General features: G+C 30.2%; 1 protein-coding gene across 3 annotated transcripts in view; it reads right to left on the minus strand.

The window, feature by feature from the left end:
• LOC129606243 (tubulin beta-3 chain) overlaps positions 1–23,861 on the minus strand; it is a 112,968-nt gene that overhangs the window by 16,406 nt on the left and 72,701 nt on the right. For all 3 annotated transcript variants that reach the window (XM_055516448.1, XM_055516447.1, XM_055516445.1), the window contains exon 3: positions 9,255–9,363. In XM_055516448.1, coding sequence (XP_055372423.1) covers positions 9,255–9,363 — 109 coding nt within the window. The remainder of the gene's footprint in view (positions 1–9,254; positions 9,364–23,861) is intronic.

The raw sequence follows: 23,861 nt of genomic DNA on the forward strand, positions 1-23,861 counted from the left end.
GATCACAAAGTACTTAAGTTAAATAAAATTGTTAGCACTTTTCCAAAAAAAATTTGAGAAAAAGTGCTTATTACGTCCGTCTGTCTGTGTGTCTGTTTACAAAACTTGTACATCCTTCAAGATAGAAAGCTAAAATTTGATATCTACCAGAATAGCCTATTTTTATCTACCTTGAAGATAAAAAGCTGAAATATTATATCTTCTATTTTCGTAGAACAAAATTTTCACCTATCTCTCCCCCTCTAAATGTTATACCCCCCTAAAACGCTAAAAATGGTATATTTTAACCACTTATTGCAGTGAAACCATAAGCATTTTTCAAACTTTGTAAAAGCAGAAAAATAGTGGCTTACTTCTTCTATTGCGACATACCATTTCTGAACTTTAAAAAAGAAAATGGCCGTTATGACTTTGGGAATTGGATTAGCAGTGCCGGCAGTAAGATGAAGCCTTATGACAGTTACAACATAGTTGTGATAAGGTCTTCACGTCAAAAAGTAGAGCTGGGTCTGTGACGTCAAAAAAAGAAGGCAAACCGGTAGGTCGAAAACAGGGTTCGACAGAGTTTGTTGCATGCTCGTTGTACTTACGGAGAACTTGCAGTTGAAAATAGAAAGTGGTGCCATTGCCAACCCCACCATCTGGCTGGCAATGATATGAATAAAAAAGGTAAGTGCTTACTTGAATTTATACATATCAATAAAGTAACGGTTATAAATTAAGGCAACAGGCCGACTTTGACAAACGCAATTAAAGAAGAAGTCCTTGACATCATTTTGTGCACTCAGTTTGATATTCTGGTTTCCGGGGCTTGGCAGAAGAAATATTTTCTGACGCCTCGGTCCAGAAATTGGAGTCAAACCGAAAGGCTTTATGAATGGTGTTGCTTTTTTGTCTACTTCTGTCAGGACGATAACGGATATGGAACTGGCTAGCGAGGCCCTGACGATGGTTGTTAGAAGTGCCCATCATGGGACCTGCACAGCCAAGCGAAATTGGAGCAATAGGAAGTTTCGTGGTGGGGTAAAGAGCGTTAGATTTTATTATTTTCTATTCAAATCGACCGAAAAGGTGCTTTCTAGATTTATATGCGAGGGCGCAGTGGGAACCAATCCCTTGCACGAATCCCAATATGTCAATCAATGAATTTTAATATGTCCTCGAAAACTCACTGGATTTGTGGGAGGTGGCAGTTGACCACTTCCTTAACATTGAGGACGAGTTGTTGCACAAACATGGCATTGATGTGACGACGAGTATATGAGTTGATCAAGTCCGCCATAGTTGAACACACACTCCATATCTACATTGTAAATAGTAGAACTTACATATTGAAAGGGGGAATTAAAAAGGCGCGGAGTTAACTATATAACCCAGCCTAGTTCAACAGTCCTAGGGGACAATGTGTACAGCTTTTACCGTAATCTGCTTTGGAAGTGATGATTGGGTTGTCACAGCTAATTTTTTTCCAATATTATCAAAATTTCAATTTTTAATTCGATCCTATTTCTAAAAAACAGTGATTATAAACAAAATCGAAGAGAAAATAATGAAAAAATAAACGTGAAAATGGCGAATAAAAGAGATTGTTTTCGGTGCAACAATAACATTAAAAGATAAAGCTTTACGGTGTAGTGAAAATTGCAAACATTGGTTCCATGTTGCATGTGCTACACTAGATGTTGAAGTATTTATCCTTGGAAATCCACTAGCATTAACGAGAGCAGCTACAGTGGACACCAGCTATTATCAACAGTAAGTAAAAAAGAAATAAATAGAAATAACACAGCATATTCGATTTTATTTCCATTTGTCGAAAAGGTTTCGGATTCTACATTACTTTTTTTTGTATCGGCTTTGTTTCTAGTGGGGTCGATTTGACTTTATTTCTCAGTCAAACTGAGAAATTTTACAGAATTTTAATGGCGAGCTGATATCATTAATATACAAAAGAAAAAAAGGCACTCCCAATATCTTCTACCCTTGCGGAACAGTTAGATCTACTAATTTGGAATTCGAGATAATATCATCTCATCCAGGGTTTCATAAGCACTTTTGAAATATAGAAATATTATAATTTTTTTACCTTTACCTGTATATTTGTTCCACTCATGCAATATCCAATTTTAAGCCAGCTCCGTTGAATACCCCTAAAACCAGATTGCATCCCATTAATAATATTATTCTTTCTAAGTAGGCTCCAATTGCAAACAAAACTAGTTTTTCTAATATTTTTTCGTACAATGATAACAAGCCTTTCGTACAATATTACAATGGTTATAGGCCTAAAATTTTCAGCTAATTTGGTGTTTACTACTTTTTATACTGGAACTATGCTGTCTTCCATCTACTTGAAAAATTTCCTTCATTCAAGATTTTCATACAAGATGAGTTAAGACAGAAAATAATAATACTTTACATTCTAGAAGTGTGCTACTGTGTAACCCATTCCAATCATTTTTTTCGAGACACTCTAATAATTTCTTTTTTCTAATTCACTGCAGTTTACTTCATCTTCATATTTCGCAAAAAGTATTTCTTCATTAATTTTTTTAATACTATTAACGAAACATTCATTTAACTTATTTGCAATTTCGATATTTTTACTTATTTCTTTTTCCATATATTATAATATCATTTATTTGCTTATTTTCTCTTAGCATTTTTATATTTATTTCTAGCTGTTTTATAATTATTCCAATTATTAATATCATAAATTGATAAGACATAAATATTACACAATTCAATTTTGTTTAATTTCAGTCTTTATAGTTCATCATCAAATCAATTAACTCTATTTTTTCCAAATTTTTTTTTTTTTAATTTACTTAATTCAGATTCAATTATTTCGCTAAATCTATTACTATTATCTTCTAAATCATTATAGTTGAAAATATTTTCAAAATTATTTTCAACCAATCCCTTGGTAGGGGAGTCTTTGTCAAATTAAATATATGTAAACTCTATTGGGCGCTAAATTTTTTCGCGCATGCGAGTATTATATGGATTTTGTAATTGCTTCGTGATGGGATATCTTACAGTTTTTGTTTACGATCCTGTTGGCATCAGAGTTTGAGCCACTAGTACATAATCTTTGAAACCTTAGTGTACACTTTTACTAATTGTTTCAGGCCAAAACAACTAATCACCTCATCTATTTCAATCTTTTCATTACCGGGAACTTTGTAGTCTATGTTGAAATCTCTGCATACTAAAAAACTTTCTTCGCACTTGTAATTATTTTCGAGAATATCTTTTAATGAACTTATAAATTCATTGCTACCATTTCTGGTGATCTGTACGGGACAATATTCCACTTTTCCTTTGCCAATTTTATTTCAAATATCAAAATCCATATTTTAGAATTCATCGCAATTGTTTTAACCTGATCTGAGTCAATATCTTCTGTGATATAAACTGAACGTCTTGCATTGGTGTATACAGAGAATACGTTGTAACCGGACAAATTATATTCGATCGTTTCTATTTCTTTGATAATGTGCGTTTCGGACAATTTTATAAAGTTATATTTGTTTTTCATCATCTCTTCTCATATTTGTTTTTCATAGGACTCAGCTAAATTTCAGCTAAACATTCCTATGTGAACGTTTGCTTCTGCTACTGCTGTCTGCCACTGATCTCTCTGTCTTGTAAGATTGTATCAAATAGAGATATTCATTGTTCTTAAATCTGCTTCAACATTGTCAATCCATCTTTTTCTCGGTCTACCGCGTCTTCTATATCCTTCGGGAACTCAAAAACTTGTTTTACCACTCTTGCATCGTCCGTTATTATTAGATGCCCCAGTCACCTAATTCTTTGTGCTTTGGTGAACCTGATTACATTTCGTCTTTGTATTAAATTTTCGATCACGTGATATCAATACAGTACAATTCATCGTCAGTTCTAATAGGTCCATGTATTCCTTTTAATATTTTTCTTTCAAAAGATGCATGGATATGTATAGTTTTTAGTGTCCAATTTTCACAGCCATATGTTAGTAAAGGTCTTACTGACGTTTTGTACATTTGAAGTTTCTGGCTACTCGATATAAATTTGGAGTGTAATAACTTTTTATGGGCGAAATATGCTTTATTTAATTCGTTCCTGTATCGCAGTCGATGTATCTTTATCAGATCTTAGTATCACACCCAGATAAGTAAACTCTCTACCTCCTCGTGCCGTGTTGTTTGTGCGAAGCATGCACTTTGATTTATTAATGTTTTATTTAGCCCTACTGCTTTAGATATTTTTCCAAGCTTTTCATATGCTTCTCTTAAATCGTTTATGTTTTTTATACTTTTATTAAATATTATGCCCGTATATATTGATCTACGTCTTGAATGACACTATTGAGTAGTAGACAGCATCACCCTGCTTTACCCTACAGTTAATTTTAAATTTTTTTTGATAATTCGCCTTAAGCAAGCGCTTTGGGATTCGTATTTATTAGCGTCATAATTTCCAGCTCAATTAATTTTTCGGATACACTAATTTTTAGGATTTTGTCTATTCTTGATATATTTATACTATCAAATTCTTGTTTGAAATCTATGAATAGACAGTGAATATCAATTGAATATTCGAAAAAATTTTCAAAGACTTGACCCAAAATGAAAGTTTGGTCTGTTCTTTGAAGTCTGATCGATTCTTTCTAAATGCACTTAGATAATCGGCTAGTATCTCTTCTGCAAACACATTCAATTTTTTAAGTAACACATTTGTTACATACTAAATACTGGATACCTTATATCCAGTATTTAGTAGCGATATACCTCGGTAGATATAACATACTGTTTTATCGCTCTTTTTGTGTACTGGGATTATGACGCATGCCAGCCTTGTCATCTTGTACTTTGGTGAAAATTCCTATACAGCCATATTTCAGAAGCTCTGCTTTTACGTAGTCTTCGTTATGTTATCAGTCATGGGCAGATCTATTTTATTTTCTACAGTATAGTTTGTTCCATTCATTATGCAGTTCAATAGTATTATCATTATTCAGGACTTCGTTAAAGTGCTTTAGTCATCTTTCAATGATCTTTTCCTTGTATTTGATTGTATTACCATTTTAATCCTTGCATAAGTTTTTTTTTTGTTGGAATTTCTTTGTCTGCTTCTTTAAACTTCAGTACATATATATACCCGTACGAACTTTACATACCAGAAATATTATCAACGTTTCCAAGCCCTAACTTTTTCAATAGTATTTTCGATAACCTTTTCTGTGTTCCACATGATTTTTTTGGGATGATTTCTATTAATTACATTTTTAATCCGCTGATATACTTTAGCAACAGCTAAATTGTGGTCTGAATCACAATTCGCATTTTTGTAAGACCTAACGTCGACTATAGAAGTTGCATGCCTCTTGTCAATCATAATGTGGTTAGTGAGATTGGCACTATTCCTACCGGGAATTTTTATGTACGTTTTTGTGAGGAAACGAAACGCTGCTAATCCACATAAATGGACTAGCAGCAAAATTACATGTACATTATTAGTATTATTATGTCTGCTTATTTTGTTGCAGTTTGTTGGTCTCATCAGCGCCCTCAGTCAGTGCATATATTGTGATCAAAGATAAATTTTGAAACTTACCCATCAATCTCATGTAGCACATTCTGTCTTTTACTGGCACAACTAGTTCCTTTATTAGGCTGTAAGCCTCAAGACCAGTACCCTTTAGGAGAGCCAGATCACCTTGCTTCTTTCGACCCCCTTTTTTCATCAGGGTTTGCTTCCACATTGGGTTGGTTACTTGATCTCCAGTCAGGGTTGGATCAATTACTTCTTCTACTTCAGCAAAAATTCCTTTAATCCCTTGAATATTCATCATTAATACTTTTAAAATGCTTCCCTCTTCTCATCATTTATTAAAAAAAAATTTTTCTCTTCAAGTAAAATTTTTTCTATTTAATGTCGGATAAATTTTATCATTTGCTCTATGATTAGTATTAAGACCTAATTTATATTTATCATTTGCCCTTACACAGTTAATGCATTTCCAATCAGTAGCTGTGCAATCCCTTACTTTATGCCCTTCCAACTATTACCCTAACTTCACTTAAAACCGTTCTATAAGCCGCGATACTTAATTCTACTATTACATTAAATTGTATACTTGCTGTATTAATATGTGCCTTCTTTTTTGTTTAATAAACCGTAATAATCTTCATTTCATTATTATTTTTTGTATTATTTTAAGCTACTCTTTTACTAATTATTTCATCATTTGGATATTTATCTGACATACCAACAAATAATATTTTGGAATTTTTAATTTTTCGTATAATGGCTTCATAATTATCTTTTAATTTATTCTCAACTTGCCTCTTCATAGTGTCAACTGATTCGATGTCATTGCAAAAAATTGCTACAGTCCCATTCTTTTTGTTCGATATTCCATTTGTTCCCACTCGGTAAAAACAAAATGTGTCCAACCTCTTAAAGAAGAATTATTGTACTAAGTCGTCTTATTTTTTACAAATTAACCCATAATTATTATTAATTTGCTTTACTCAACAATAAGAATTTTATTTAATTCAACAATAAGAATTTTTAAAGTAAATTATTTTGAGCAATCACATACAATTTCTAATACATTTTAAATGTAGAAGTTAAGGTCAGAGAATATATAATATGTATATTTTCTGTAGTTGTTGAACTATGCAGTAAAGACGTTTCACTATGAAAACGGACAAATTTTAAAAAATATGTACAACCAATGCATTTTCTGTTACACCTAGCTTACACCAAAACATGTCTGATACCTTCTTGTCTAAATGTTCTAGATTTGAATACAGGAGAAAGCAGTACTAAAGTATATTTCTTACTTTTTTCTAATAAATTCGGAAGTCTGCTTCCGAATTAGGAAGCCGGAGAAAATTTTTTGAAGATAAAGCAATTTCACGATTTGATACTTGCAGTATTTTAACAGTTTTATAATATTTATTTTAGTGTTTGATGTATCCTTATTTCAGCAAAATTTTCAAATGTAGCAAATTTCGGTATTTTAGCAGATTTGAGTATCTTTGTATCCATGCTAAATTCAAAGCAAAAATGTATCCAATTAATTGGGAACGCAGATTTGTATTAAGATTAGTGTTTATTGATTTTTTAGTTCATTTCTAGTGGTATTAGCTGTTTGTGTTTCTTTTGGTTTTACTACCACCATAGAATTTTTTCTCAGTACTCCAGCGGAAGTTTTTTTTTTTCAATTCTGTTATTATTTTTTAAATTCAACTCTTTCATAATATTTTCACCTTGCAGTTTGCAATCTTCAGTCATTTTTCTTATTTCTTCCGTACTTTTATAATGTGATTACTGAGAATCTTTTAAAGTCAACAATCTTTCATCATACCGTTTTTCAAATGCTTCAAATGCAAATTTTTAATTTCAAATTCATGTTTATTTAAAAACTCGTCAAATTAATTTTTATATTACTTAAGTTGTGATCTATTTTCTTCAACCTTATCTCTGATACTATTCAACGCTATTTCCATTACTTGAACATACATTATTAACACAATCGTCGCACATAAATCTTATTGATCGATTTTCTGGAAAGAACGGCAATAGCAAACTCATATAGCGCACATTTTATCCGACTGCAATAAAATAACTTGTTAGACGTTCACCTCTTCTTATTCTCTTACATTCATGACACGAGACGATATTTGCAATAAATTTACATTAAATTTACAATTTTCATCAAATAAAATAATTTATTTTAATTTTTATTTTTAGAGCAAAACAAAACTTTACTTTTTCTTATACAGTGTTATCATATAATGCTGTCTAGACCCGTATTGTAAGACTCAAGATTCATTTCAAGCCATGCAATACATGCCATAAAGATTGAGTTGGAAAATAGGCATAAAAATCGTATTTTGTGTGTACTGGGACAGTAGGGCGGCGCTACAGTCGGCCCAGGTTACATCCAAGTTAATCTGGATCTGCCTTGCTGCGCTCGCGGAATTGTCATCGGCAAACTCATTCTCATTCAGGACTGAATTTGTGCGACGACTGCCTTTCTGTGGGCTGTTTTCTTCTGCCGTGCGAGCTAGGCTTGCCTGCCTGCTTGGGACGGAATGTGCACCCTGGCGTGGTACGAAGGGGTTCCATGTGTGAAAGGGTTTCTTCCATCGGGTTCGAGCTATTGCGAATTTCTTTATTGGAGACTGCCCGGTAAGATGAATGAATAGACGAACGAACGAAAGAACTGACGGACGGACAGACGTACAAGGTGAAATTAATAAGCACTTTTTTTCTAAAATTTTTTTGGAAAAATGTTAAAAGTCAAGAATCAATTAAAGCGTATTTCCTTATTTTCACATATCAAAAGATTAAAAAAATCTTTGTATTGTCTTCTATATGTATGTATAAATGCATCGAATACTAATGAAGGTATAAAATATCAAATTATGCATTTGAAAATTTGTGGAATCAAAAAAATTCTGTAAATAATTTTACTAACATGAAAAAATTTACTTGAACTAGTAAAATTATTAATATGTACATATGAATCTTTTGATTTGAATTAAGTTAAAATCTATCAATATGTGCAAGATTAGATTGGTTAAAGAACATGCCAGATATTATAACGTGTACAATTTTTTCGAAAATTTTCAAGTTTTGAGGATAAATATTAATCAAAAACTTTACAAGCTTTGATAATGACGAATTAGGAATTGTAACTTAAGCTTATAACTTATACAAAGTGCAAAAAAATTTTTACATCATTTAAACAAAGTTTAAATGATGTAAAAATTTTTTAAAACCTTAACTTAACAAATTCACTTAATTTAGCTTTTTGTAAGGACAAACATATCTGTATCTAACTATCTTTTCTCTATCTATCTAACTTTCTATAATTTCTCAATGTCTAGTTTAGCATTAGTGTTAGCATGATAACTGCTTTAAGATGATTTGAAACAAATATCTATCACTGCTAACGGCTTTCAATGAAAATTTTCTAATAGTATTCAACGGAAAATTGGTCAATTAAAGTACTTTTTTGCAATCATTACGTTCCACAATAAAAATTACCTAGTTTCTTCGTAAGTAGAAAAAGCAGGTGGAAATGAATGTAGAATAAATTTCAATGAAAGTAATTGCATAATGATAGAAAAACAAAAACTTGAAATATAATTACACGCAACACGTTTACATAGAGTCATACCTAGAATCATTCTACTTACGTAGTACTCGTTTATATATTGTTGTCAAATCCGGTTTTAGTTTTTAATTACCTGAAGCTTCGTTATAATAAACGCTTATTCTTTCCAATTGAAGATCATTATCACCTGTGTAAACACCATTGGGATCGATACCATGTTCTTCAGAGATAATTTCCCAAAACTGAAAATATAAGTTAAACTTTCATTAAATTTGACGCAAACACAAGTATCTAGGTTTGTAAATTTGTAATGAAAAATAAATTTATATTTGATATCTTATAAACACATGTGTATAAATTGTATTTAAAACTTATAGCGGAAATTTTTAATTACATTTAGATAAGCATTAATAAAAAACAATTTTAATCTATATTTAAGTAAGTGAATTAAGAAAAATCATTTTATTTCTCGATGACATGGCATTTATCGCGTTAGCTTTTTGTAATCATCTTTTAGAGTAAAAACGGATTAAAATACGTTAAATTGAAAAATAAAATTGTCAATTGAAACGGCCATTTTGTCATTCAAATGTTTGATTTACTCCCTCACTATAACTAATAAAAAAATATTAATTACATAAACAATATTCCAAAAACAAGTCTTTATAGTCAAATTGCTAATAATTTAATCTATTTAAAATTGCTAATAATTTAATCTATTTAAACCGAATTTAAACTTGCTTAAATCGCATTATACAAAAATTCTAAATAAAGTTGTTATTTTAAAACAATTTCTTACAGATGTACACATAAGACTTACACAGATTTTCCTACTGCTTCTAACAGACTGTTTTCGCTAACGACAATAAGGGTACATAAATGGCGATTTACATAATAATGGCTCTCGTAAGGCTGAATTTATTCCGTACTGAAAGTAAGTCTAGCAAATTTTATTACACAATATATGCACTTGTATATTAACACTAGATGACACCTCTTCTTTTTTTATTGAGTTGTATTATAATACATATTTTATTAAATATATAAAGAGAATCCTTTGAAATTTGTAATTTAAAAAAAAATTATATAAATTTACTAACATTTTGTTAAACTATCATTTTTCGTAAGCTTTAAAGTTTAATATTTGTACGAGTATCGGTCATTAAAAAACAAATTTAGTTTTTTGTATTAAAAATATCAATTCAATACCATCACCTATTTTACTTTGTTGAAAATCCTTCATAGATAGAATGTTTATAAAAATTTTATAAGCGTTCTATACTATTATATGTTATCATAGCTCATCAAAAATCTTAATTTACTCAATATACAAGTTTTTTTTCTTTAAAATTTAAATTTTATTTTAAACCGAAAGTTAAAAATTTATTTCTCCCGTTCTCTGTCACATTAATTATATGAAATATGTGCAATAGACTATACTTATGTGCAGCTTTACCGCTTTGTAATACATATGTACTACACAAATTGTCTCAAATATACATTATAAATACACCTATAGATTAATTTTAAAATAACTAAAATACACAGGAATAAATTTCTCACTTTGGTTTTTTAAATGTTTTTTAATTTCTTTTATCTTAGAAAATTTTCAAATAATTTTGACTTTCGTGTTGTAAAAGTTTTGAGTTACCCTAATATTTTTGATTTGCTTGCTTAAATTTAGATTTGAAATTTCACTTTCATTTCTGTTAATTCAAGAAAAAATAGAAAACAAAAAAAATATGCCTCACTGATGATGTTACACCTCATTACAGAATTCCTTTTCTATGTTTTGTGCTTGTGTTGCATGTGACGCCATTAATAGAAATTAAATTTATTTTTGGCTTTTATTAAAAAATTAATAAATATGTAAATGTAACACGCGTATTTAAAAATATATATTACATATTCTGTTTTTTTTTAGAAATAAATTGGATCTTCATATACAAAAAAATTAATTGTCGCATTCAAAGTGGAACGTTTATTGTATATAGGCCTATGTTATTATATCGTTTTTACAGATTTGAGGTATTGCCAAAAATAGATGATAATCTTTTTTAACGTTCGTTTTTTTAATAAAATTTTTTTAAATAAAATCAAAAAATATTTTTTTAAAAGTAAATGAATTTTCCATTAGACAGCAAATTTAAAAATCTGCCACATTTTTTATTTTATTTATATATAAAAAATACCAAAGTTCTAGATTTTGAAAAAGTTATTATGAATTTAATTTTTCAATAAAAGCATCGGTCCTAAGTATTTAAATTTATTCATTTGAAACAGTAACTGAAGTCCATTTCCGAAAAAGTTCGATCTATCTACTAAACTGTATTCAAAATTTAATACAAAATTACAGTCAGAATTTGATGTTTTAGAATTTTTGTTTTGATTGCTTTTATTTCCTTGACGTTGCTTATTTGTAATTTTTATAGGTTTAAGTCAAATATTTCTTTTGGTTTAATTATCATAAATATAACATTTTTCAAAAATTATTTATTCATGTACATATAATTGCTAATATATTTGAACAGAATTTATTCAACTTGAACAAACTGAGCGATGTTTAACAAGTACATTTTCTTTAAAAAAAAGTAAAACTTTTAAAGCAATTTTCTAAAGAAATCTTTTAAGTTCCAAACCAACGTATTTCTTAAAATATGGAAAGGAATGGAATTTTCAAATCGTGATTCTGTATCACAACTCTATTGATGGTATTAATATATGTTATAAAGCTGCATAAACTACAAAGACCTATTAACTTAATAGAAATTTCTATATACAACTGCAGAACAGATGGATGATGTAATCAAAGGAACGAGTTAAAGGCAAAAAAATTAAAATTTTTTCTCCTTGAACTTCACTCGAACCAGTGGCCTACCGTTTTCTAAGCGGACACTTTACCAATGAGCTCCAGAAGTATAAAGAAATTGCCGACGAAATGTTCTATACAACTACATGTTGTATTAGTTTTCATTATAAAAACTATAAAAATTAGTATTCACTATATAAAAAACATATTTAGTACTAATTTATTATTACCAACAGGGACTTTTCATCAATTTACTTTTGCCAGTTTTTGATTATACAAACAATAAAAAATTTTAAACCGATGTTATTAAAATAATTTTTCAAATAGAAACTAAATATTTTACGCGCAGCATTGGCACGTAAGAACTTGATTTCGTGTATTGCGTATTTGAGGTTGTCCTGGATTTACAAAGAAATAGAAGCTTCCAATGAGGACTTCAATAGACTATTAATGAAGATAAAGGTCGGCGAAAAATGTAAGAAAATAAGAAAAAGAATAATTTTAAACAATTTTAATAGCGAGAAATCTGGGAACTTCACGGAATGTCCAAAAATCTGTTAAACCCACTATCACTCATGCTCATCCCATCGACAACATAATAGTCAGTAAATCGTCTTACAAGGGAAAGCAGATTCGTAACAAATGACTAAAATAGACAATTACACTTAAACAAACAGATATGAAAGATATCATAGTGACGTGGAGACAGCCATAAGAGGGACGAATAATGGAGCCAAGGAAAACATTAGGAAGGAAATATACAAAATATTAAAAGTAAACTACAATATCAACAGCAACCTGGAGCATTAAATAAAAAGTGAAAAAACAAAAGTGGAAAGAACGAGCCCCAATGTTAAAAGAAGCACGAAAGCACGACCTTATTTCATATGGATTTTTTTTTATATCGGAATTAGTATTTTTTGAGAAAAAATAAGGAAATAAATTTATACTTATTAAAAGCAGTTATAAATAGCATTTATAAAGTCATATACGAAATATATTAAAATTTTTTATAACTTAAACACTAATTGAAATTATTTAAAAATATTCTACAATAGTATCTTTTAAATAGCTGAAACTAAATAATAACTCAAATTGTTAAAATACACTATATTATGTGAGGGGCCCAGAGGCAGAGTGGCATATTCCATGCAATTGCAGAAAATGCAATTGGATAAAACGAAATTTTAATGAGCCAGAAAAATCAGTATTATAGCTGTATTGACTTAAAACTATATATTGCTATTCTCAGTGTTTTTCGTACTTTAGCTGGTTTACTACTATTTTATTTTAACTTTAAAAAAATCCGCTTTTTAGTGGGTTACGCCACTTTGGCATTGCATATAAATAAAAATGTTAAAAAATTTGTGGTTTAATTCAAATGTTTTTTTTAATTTGTTGTGGATATTTTTTATATGATAATATTTTTTAATATGATAGTATTTTTTTATATGATAATATCACAAAATTATAAGTTATTCTTAAAAATAATGAATTAATAAAAAAAAAATGCATTTTCAAATTATTTCATTAATTATTTTCCGAATATCAAGTAAAAATAGTTGCATCGACGTGGTTTGCGCTTTTAAACTCTTCATAGAATGTGAAACACATAGAATGCGTAATTATTTTTTTCATATCCGGATTTCTTACCTTCATAGAATGTGTAATGTGTAATGAATGTGTAATTGGGGTATGAATTTTGATAATTCCAATAAATCTTTGTTTTTTTCCGCAGACATTTTTCTTCTATGGAAATAAGTTTCTAGTAAAGATCTGTGTACATATGACGGATAGAATGAAACTAAAGAGAACTTCTTTTCTAAATTTTTAGAAAAAGTGCTAAAACAAATCTTAATAATTGCTATATCCAGAGTTCTTAATGTATTAGAACAGAATAAAATATAATAATAATTACTTTAATTTAAGGGGCAAACAGGGCTGCCATAAATATCATTCTAAAAAATGGTACAGGAAATCTAAAATCATAATATCACAGACAAAAAAATGGAAGTTGATGAAATACAATAATGATGAATTGCTATAATGTTGAAATGTGCAATGATGAATTGCTATAATGATGAAATGTTACAATGATGAAATGTCTCGTATGATAAGATGTCAGGGAACCGTGGTTTTGAATTATTTGTAAATGTATTTATATACTTAATTTTTTCTCTATAGAGGAATGATATAATCAATTATTATCATAAAATATAAAAATTAACTATTTTAATTTAAAAACTGTATAATTTCTTATGGAAATAGCTTTTCTTTTTCCGCAAATACAAATTATCTCAAAACAATAACAAAACAGTTTTGTTATTTTTTAAAAGCAGAGGGGCTTAAGCGTTCCATGGAGACATGAAATAACATGGGGGTTTGGTAACAGATTCACAAAATTTATACACACTTCAGTAAATCTTTTATGCATTATATACGTCATAATCTTAAAGGTAAAATTATAAAGTTTTCTAATACTTTTATTGCCTGAATCAGTTTGCACCTTCTAATACTCCTTGCAGTATACAAAGTGACCTTCTGGGCGTCGATCACCGACTCGTTTACAGCTTTGTTGTTCGCATGGAAGATCTTGAAAAGTAATGAGGCAGTGGTGTATAAAGACGATATGAAAATCTTCAAGAATATGGCCAAACACTATTTCCCACCGGACGCTTTGTCATTTGATCTTTATGACATTTTTATCTTATACCGTTGTTCACTTACCGTTTTTTAATTGATTTTCCAACTTTATCGAAGAAATTCGAAGTTCCTGCATTATTCTTTTTACAGTTCATTAAATATGTAATAATGTCATCACAATTTAAATTTTATACTTAATTTATTTAAATTTTAAATTTCAATCTGCAAAGTTTAAATTTTGAAGTTGTTAGTTAAAAACTTAAAGCACAAATTATTGAAAAGAAAGTTGGAAAAAATAGAAAACTTTTGATAATAATTGTTTTAATTAAGTCTCTTATCACAATTCAGGATCGGACCTGTCACCTTTACAATCAAAAGTCAATTTTCCAACAATTTCATAATGGAACATTCAGGTACTACACCTTTTGATTTAAAATTTAAACGCTGGAAGATTTTTTATTTCTCGCTAATAAATTTTTATTTAAAAAAAATATTGAAAATCTAAATAACAAACTTTATAGTGACCGACTGAGTTGGTTAAATCTTAAATTTTATAAAACTGTTAAGTTCTAAATTTATAGTGCGTTGTTTAAATATAAATTTTAAATCATGAACTTTTAAAGAAAACTTGTGTAGTTTAAACTGAAATCTGTTTTTAAATTAGTGAATTATTAAACATTTTTTAAAAACTGAAAAATTTTTATCTTAAATTTTTAGGGTTTGAAGTTGTAGAACTTAAAGCTTTCTAATTTGTTAATCAAATTAAAATAGGTTTATAACTTCATTTGAAACCAAAAAGTTTAAGCTCTACACCAAGGATTAATAAAGTCGGGTCAAACCAATGGTTTGTATTATAGCACTTTTCCCTTCAACAATTAGTGAAAATACTTCTTTTAAATACAGTCAATGTATATCTACCATACTATTAAAAATATTTTCATTCATATACGAAACTATTTCTAGGATTGCATATATTTAGGATAAACGATTTATGCAGTCTTTGAAATAAAGCAAAAAATAATCTAAAGAGCACTTAACATAATGCTCGATTTTAAGGGTTAATTGCGTGAGTTAAGAAAAATAATTATTTTTTTTTAAGTCATGAAATTAACCGTTAGCTTTTTCGGTTTATAGAAAGTTGAAAAAACTTGCGGTTTCGGAAATATAAAGTGTCACAAATTCAAATTTTGCAAATTTCAAGAATCGATAAGTTGAGAGGGGGTGGAGATGGAAAAAAATTTTCTTCTAACGAAATGAACTATTTATTAGTGTCTAAAAGGTGCTGAAATTTCAGGCTCCTACAACCTGGGGTCTAAAAGAACACCGACTTCAAAAATTTGGAAAAAAAGGATTTTATATAACAGTAAATTTGAATGGCCATTTTTTAAAGTTTAATGATGGTATACCACGATAGGAGAAGCATGCCACTGACTTCCTGCGATTGCAAAATTTGTAAAATGAAAATGGCTCCATTGCAAGAAATAGTTAAAAAAGGCCATTTTTAGTGTTTTAGGGGCGTATAACTTTTATATGGGTAAAATAGGTAAAAATTTTGTTCTACGGAAATAAGTTTCTAGTAAAGATCTATGCACATATAAAATTTCAGCTTTATACGGACGGACGGATGTCCACGAACGGACGGACGGACAATTTTTTTTTTTTTTCTTTTTTTTTTACCGAGAGGACAGGTGAAAAATCTCGAAAGACACTGCCAGACGAAAAGCAGTAAAAAACACCCTCCTCAAAATAAACTATAAAACTAGTCGGAAACGACTAACCATTAATTTTGCTCCAAACTTTTTGATTATTTACAAGCCTTTGATCTGGCACAATAGCGTGCTAAGTACTCATTCTTTCTTCCAGATAAAATACTTTAAACTAACTCGAGAGGTCTCGTACGTTTAAGTCTCCTAACAAAGTTTTGATTGTCAACCAATCGAGCCGCCTCAATGTTGACATGATTGGATAAACGCATTTTATGATTGGCTGCTTGCTTTTTAATTTCGTCTGTGACATTTAGGATCGTGAGATCCCTGTGTATATCGGCATTACGGACATACCAAGCGGCGTTTACAATGTCCCGTAATACCCTATTTTGAAATCTTTGTATAGATTGGATATGAGTCTGCGCAGTGCAGCCCCATAATTGAATACCGTAAGCCCAGACAGGCTTAAATATTTGATTATATATCAAAACTTTGTTGAATATTGTCAATTTAGAACGCCTCCCCAAAAGCCATTCAAACATTCTATATTCCTCCTCTAGTTGAGATCCCTTTTTCTTTATGTGTTCCTTCCATCTGAGCTTAGCGTCCAACATCATTCCCAAATACTTCGCTGTGTTTGCGGACGGAATCAAGACGCCATTTATTCGAACTGAAAATGAATTGTCAATTTTCCTATTAGTGAAATTTACGTGTACTAATTTCACCTCGTTAAGTTTTATATTCCACTTTCTAGTCCATTTTGGGATCTCATCACTGGCCCTCTGTAATTCTTGTTTAGATTCATTTTCATTTCGTCCTATTGCGATAACTGCTGTGTCATCAGCAAATGTAGCTGTTGTCACTCCTTCCGATTCAGGAATATCACTCGTTTATAGCAAGTATAATATGGGGCCCAATATACTCCCCTGTGGTACCCCCAACCTGATATCTCTAAGCGAAGAGTATTCCTCTTCCTGCCTAACTCAAAATGCCCTATTAGTCAGGTAAGATTCGAGCAGGTCAACTAAGTTTTTCTATTAATCCACAATGCCAAACCTTTGTGCAGCATGATTGTCCCTGCAACTTTCCAAATTTCATGCACGTAATTAAACCTTATACACGCATTTATTAAGCGCGTAAACATCGTTATACCCCTTTTGGGTAATTTTTTCAAAATATCGGCCGTTATTAGGTCAAATCCCGGGGCCTTTTTAGGTTTAAGAGTCCTGATTTCTTTTATAATATCTCTTTTCCTGACAATTGGAATAGTCACGCTATCCCTAACAAAAGCAGATTGCTCATTTTCATACACGCCCTGGCTATCATGCGGAAGGAATATATCGGCCAAATGATTCGCAAACGCATTTGCCTTGTCCTTGTCAGTTTTTGCACACGTTCCATCTTTGTTTTTAATAGGAGCGCGATGTTTGATAGGTTGCATCATTTTCTTTGTTGCCCTCCACAGTGAGTAATTGGTTTTCTCACACGCCGTCAAATTTTGAATATAATTGGCAGCCGAATCCTCTTTGTATCTTCTAATACAGCGTCTTATACAAATCAAATATGTACATGATTTTAAAAATTATAAAGATAACAAAAATAAGCAAGTATGTATTTATGTGTGTAAGTATTAAGCAAAATTGATGTTATAATGATATTATAATGAAAGGTACATATATAAAACAAGAATTACTAATCAAAATTATAAAATTAAAAACAAAATCAAAAAAAAAAATAAAAAACTAAACAAAAAACTGAATTACGAATTTTTAAGAAAACAAAAAATAGAAAAATAGAAAACAATAATATGTTTTTCTATAGTGTCAAACTGTAACTCTGTAGTGGTTTGTTGATTAACTCTTTTTTTAATTTAAATGCATCGAGTTGTTTTAAGCAATTATTAAACTCGTTATATAGTTTTATGGCAATATACATAGAAGTTGATGTTCCAAACTGCGAGGTATTTTTTTTGTTTACATGTAACAAATATTTATATCTCGTATTTACTGAATGTACGTCACTTCTTTTTGTTAAAACGGCTGAAGAATGAATATTAAGGTGCCTTAAATCATGGATATGAAGTATTAATTTTATTTTGAACAAATCATCTATAAGCAGAATATCATTAGCCTGATGAATGAATTTGGTTGGTTCTCTCCAATTGTAATTAAATAAATTCTTTAACGCTCTGTTTTTGATTGTCTGGAGCATACCAATTGTTTCTTTAGTAGCAGAACCCCATATTTTAATTCCATAGTTTATATGACTGTGAAATAAAGAATAAAAAATCAATTTTTTGACAGCTTTTGGAATTGATAATGAGATTCTTTTAAATACTCCAGCTACATCACCGAGTTTATTACTAAGTTTAGTTGTGTGTGTGTTCCATTTCAGTTCTTGATCGATCCACAACCCTAAATATTTAAACTCCGTTACTTGCTCGAGGACTTAGTTGTGAAGATAGATATTTAGTTTAGGAGAGAATGTTCCAATAACCATGTATTTGGTTTTTCTGATATTAATCACAAGTTTATGCGTCGACATTCATTCAAATATTTTTTTAATTTGCATATTCATTGTAATTTCTAGTTGATTACAATTCTCTGCTTGAAGAACTAAACAAATATCGTCTGCGTATAAATATATGCTATCGATATACAAATTAAACAGAAGTGGTCCTAAGATGCTACCTTGTGGTACTCCAATTTTTATATTAACCCTTCTGCTTTCAAGGTCATCAATTTTGATGAATTGAGAACGATTTTTTAGATACGACTCGAACCAGTTGAATTCTTTCCCTTTAACTCCAAATCCATACAGCTTTTTAGCACTTTTCCAAAAATTTTTTGAAAAAAAGTGCTTATTAGTTTCACTCTGTCCGTCCGTCCGTCCGTCCGTCCGTTCGTCCGTCCGTCTGTCCGTGTGTCTGTTTACAAAACTTCTACATTCTTAAAGATAGAAAGCTGAAATTTAATAGGTACATAGATCTTTACTACAAACTTATTTTCGTAGAACAAAATTTTTACCTATCTCCCCCCCTCTAGAAGTTATACCCCCCCAAAACCCTCAAAATGGCCTTTTTTAACTATTTGTTGCAATGAAACCATAAGCATTTTTGAAATTTTGCAAACGCAGAAAGGCAGTGGCTTGCTTCCCCTACCGCGGTATACTATAGTTAAACTTTAGAAAAACAAAATGGCCGTTCAAATTTACCGTTATCTAAAGTCCTTTTTTACCAAATTTTTGATGTAGTTTTTCTTCTAGACCCCAGTCTGTAGAAGCTTGAAATTTTAGGGGCTTTTAGACATTAACATGTAGTTCATTTCGTTAGAAGAAAATTTTTTTCCATCTCCATCCCCTCTCAAGTTATGGCCTCTTGAAATTTGTAAAATTTGCATTTTCGACACCTTATATTTCTGAAACCGCAAGCTTTTTCAAATTTCTATAAACGCAAAAAGTTAACGGTAAATTCCATGATATTAAAAAATATAATTATTTTTCTTAACTCACACAAGTAACCCTTAAAATCGAGCATTATGTTAGCCCCTGCTAATATTAATTTTTGCTTTATTTCAAAGACTGCATAAATCGTTCATCCTAAATATATGCAATCCTAGAAATAGTTTTGTATATGAATGAAAAAAATTTTAATAGTGTGATAGGTATACATACTCGTAGACTGTATTTAAAAGCAGAATTTTCACTTGCTGAAGGGAAAAGTGCTACAATACAAACCATTGGTTTGACCCAACTTTATTATTGTTACGTAAAGGCTTTTTTCTACATTTTTTTACTATTTTTGCTTTATTTATTTTTTCTTTAAATTCTGATATATAATCGGAAAATATTTCTTCGCAGTTTTTTGTGTTATCAAGGCAAATCTGCTCTTGACACAATAAGTGAGTCATTTTGACCTACATTTAAGTGAGCCAACCCTGTCAGATCCTATATCATCAACACATGTCATTATGACTTTGTTTTTATCTATTTCTATTATAATAATATTATGATCAAATAAATCAATGTAAACATGAGATAAATTTATGTTTAAATTATTTGTGAATAAGTGATCAATAAGTGTATTAGATAAAATTCTAGTGGCTAATTTATTATTGCAACTATAGAAATAATTCATATTCAGAAAATTAGAATAATTGTTGGTTCTATTGGTGTTCTCAAATAAATTAATATTAAAATCACCTGTTATGTGTGTGTCCAAAGCGCAATTTGTCTTAATTAAACAATCATCTAAAATATTCAGAAATTCTTTGAATTCAGATAAATTTTCACTAGGTGCTCTGTAAATATTTATGATGTTACATTTATTATTATTCTTAGTGATATTAATACTCAAAAATCTGTTGGAGTTATTACTGAATATAAAATTTTGTTGGTAAGTTAAGTTTTTGTTAATATAAATGGCACAACCACCACCAGTTTTATCAGTTCGACAAGAAAATATGGAGTTATAATTCATCAGGTTAAAGTAATTTGTTTCATTTGCCTTAATCCAGGTTTCAGTTATGCATATTACGTCAATATTATTTTCCAAGATTTCTAGCATGATTTCTATTTCTTCTAATTTGTTTTTTATACTTCGTGCATTTAAGTATAGAATATTTAGTTTTTTGTTGTTGTTTTCAAGTTTAATTTCTGACATAGTATTGAAAAATTTGTTACTTGGGTTAAACAAAAATAGATTAAAATTATCTGTCAAACTCATTTAGGCTATTTAAGTTTTTTATATGAAAAATTTTACCTTTAATATCTATACGGATAAAAATTTTTCCACCATTTTGGTAAACACCCAAGCAAATGCAATTTTATCTTATTTTTTCAAGTCTCTTGCTTTTTTGAACAAGAAACTATAATATTTACATAAACTTTCATTTATATAAACTGGATGGTTACTGTTGTTATTAGTTACCATACCACTATGAAGAAACCTTTTTTTATTTTTTTTATATTCTTTATATTTATCCATTAGTTTTAATTTGATGGACATTTTGGAAAATTTAATTTCAATTGGTGTTGGACCACTTGATTTATTATCAATGTAATTAACTCTAAAAATATCTTTAATTACATGATCCTTAGGATCCAAATCAAATATTTTTAAAATATTTAATCCAATATCATGTAAATTTTCATTTGTCTCCTCTGTAATACCACACACTTTTATGACTTTATTATATTTCTCTTGATTATTTTTATATATTTTTGATTCAATATTAAATTTTATTTTATTTTTTATTATGTTAACTTCATTACTTAAATTCATATTTTCTGAATATTTATCAAATTTTCACATATATTTTTATAATCATCTACATTTTTTCCGAGGATTTTGATTTCATTCTCCATATTTGTATTTTTTTGTATCAATATATCCATTTTTTCACACAACAATTTCATGTTTAAATTATCCTTTTCTGAAATGTTAAATACAGAATTATTTAGATTTTCACTTGTAGCATTAGTTTTCATTGAATTTTGAGAAGTTGTTCCATTAATATTTTGTGTAGAAAATATCGTACTACGACGCCGATCACGTTCTAATGTACATTTTATACAAAACCAAATAAGTTTGTTTTTTAACACATTCGCAAATTTCTGATTGGAACCGGTGCAGTTTTTGTGAAAAGGTTTTTTACAATCACCATCGCAAATTAAAAAATTAGTTCCGGTTAATTTACAAATTTTATTACATTTACTACAAATCGATGTTGAGTTACTTTCCGCCATCTTGCTTTTTCACTATGATGCTAATAGCTAATGCCTGCCCTTCTAATAGCATTCATTTTCGAAATACTCCAAGCCGCATTTTGAATAATTTTAGTAAAGTTTTTGGCCTCCTAATCTATGTGCTGGGTCGTTTTTATTCTTTTCCTTAGATCTATTTGCCGCTCAATCTCTAAGTGAAATCTCGACCAATCTGTAGTTCCATTTGTCAGCGTTGGTTTCGCTCTTTTCATAACCATATTTTCCTTAAGTTCAAGAATAACCACCTTATGATCGGAGTTAAGATCATAGTTATTATGTACCTCGATGAAATTTTTCGCAATCCGTTTTATTATGAAGAAATCTATTAAATCTGGACACTTATTAACATCGGTTGGCAAATACGTTGGCTTCGCAGTAGAGTGAAAAAGGCACCCCGTGCCGCCAATTGCTGTCCTAAGTTCTCTATCTCTAGTTGAAGTATGCCTTGAACTCCAATCAGTGTGCTTGGTGTTAAAGTTGCCCCCCAATATAAATCTATCGCCCAGGTCTGTCAAAACGTATTGAAACATTTCTCCAAAAAGCCACTCCAAATTTTTGCTTAGTCGAAGTGATCTGAACCGCCGTCATTTGCATTCTCTCGGTTTGCATCTGGTGCAGATCGCAATGCACTATATTTTCTTTTATTATTATCGCCGTTCCGCCCTTCGCTATATTTCCAAGGCGGTTCGATTTGTAAATTCTATAACCTGGAAACCGAATCCTGCTTCTTAAGGTCATATGCGTTTCATTTACGAGGCACACGTGTATGTTCTGTGTATGTAGAAAAACTCAAGCATGTCCTTTTTATTTGCAATACCATTGCAATTCCATGTTGCTATTTTGAAATTACCTCGTGCCATAATTTACCAGGTCTTTTGGTACTCGATTTTTTCCCTTCGCTCTCTAAAATGCTCAATCTCTGAGAGATTTTGTCCATCATTTCTAGCATGTTCCGCATCATATTTTGCATTTTATACAAAACATTCACGTCACTGGCCCTTGCTTTATTGCTCGTGCCACCGTCATCAGTTTTCGTTTGGAAAACGTTCTTGTATGTTACATCTTTTGAGACCATTCTCGAGGTGAATTCCCTCGGTGGACGTTCAGAACTTTTCTTCAAGTTGTTGTTGTTGTTCTTATTTCTACGTTTTTGTAGTTCCTTATCTACAAGGCATCCCCCATAGTTTGCTGGGTGGGCCTCCAAGCAATTGGAACACTTTGTTGCAGTACTTTAAATTGTACTACAATTTGATGTTAAGTGCCTGCCTGCACATTTAACGCAATTCGGTTCTCTCTGCCAAAATTTTTGTGTATGCCCATACACCTTTGACACATTTTACACTTTCCTATCCTTTCGAGGTGCCTCTACCCTAACTTTCATCCTGTTTATGTGATCGATTTCATAAATTTTTTTCATCTCGTCATTTGAGTATGTTAACAGCGGTAGAGGCACGGACGCATTTCTCCGTGGTGGGGAAGCCTAAATAAACTACTTCTAGAGATATGTCAGTCTGTGCGTTAACGTGTGCATCTAAAATTCGGTCGATTTAAATTTTTACCATATCTACAGAATTTATTGAAGAATTTCTTGAAATTTAATATTTCAATTTTGGTTATTTCCGAAATTAACTGGTGAACTTTTTAGGGAGTTCGAATGGTACAAAGCCAAACTCTACTAAGAGCCAAATTTACATTTTTCTAGATATCGTCACCCCGAAGTTTTTTTCGTATATTTCGAAAATCTAATGTAAATTCAAAGTCGTTTTAGTGGGAAATGGGTTTATGATTCCTATTTAAGAATGAATTTTAAGAATAACTT

Source organism: Condylostylus longicornis, unplaced genomic scaffold, assembly GCF_029603195.1.
Source record: "Condylostylus longicornis isolate FDR11 unplaced genomic scaffold, ASM2960319v2 ptg000018l, whole genome shotgun sequence".
NCBI lineage: Eukaryota > Metazoa > Arthropoda > Insecta > Diptera > Dolichopodidae > Condylostylus > Condylostylus longicornis.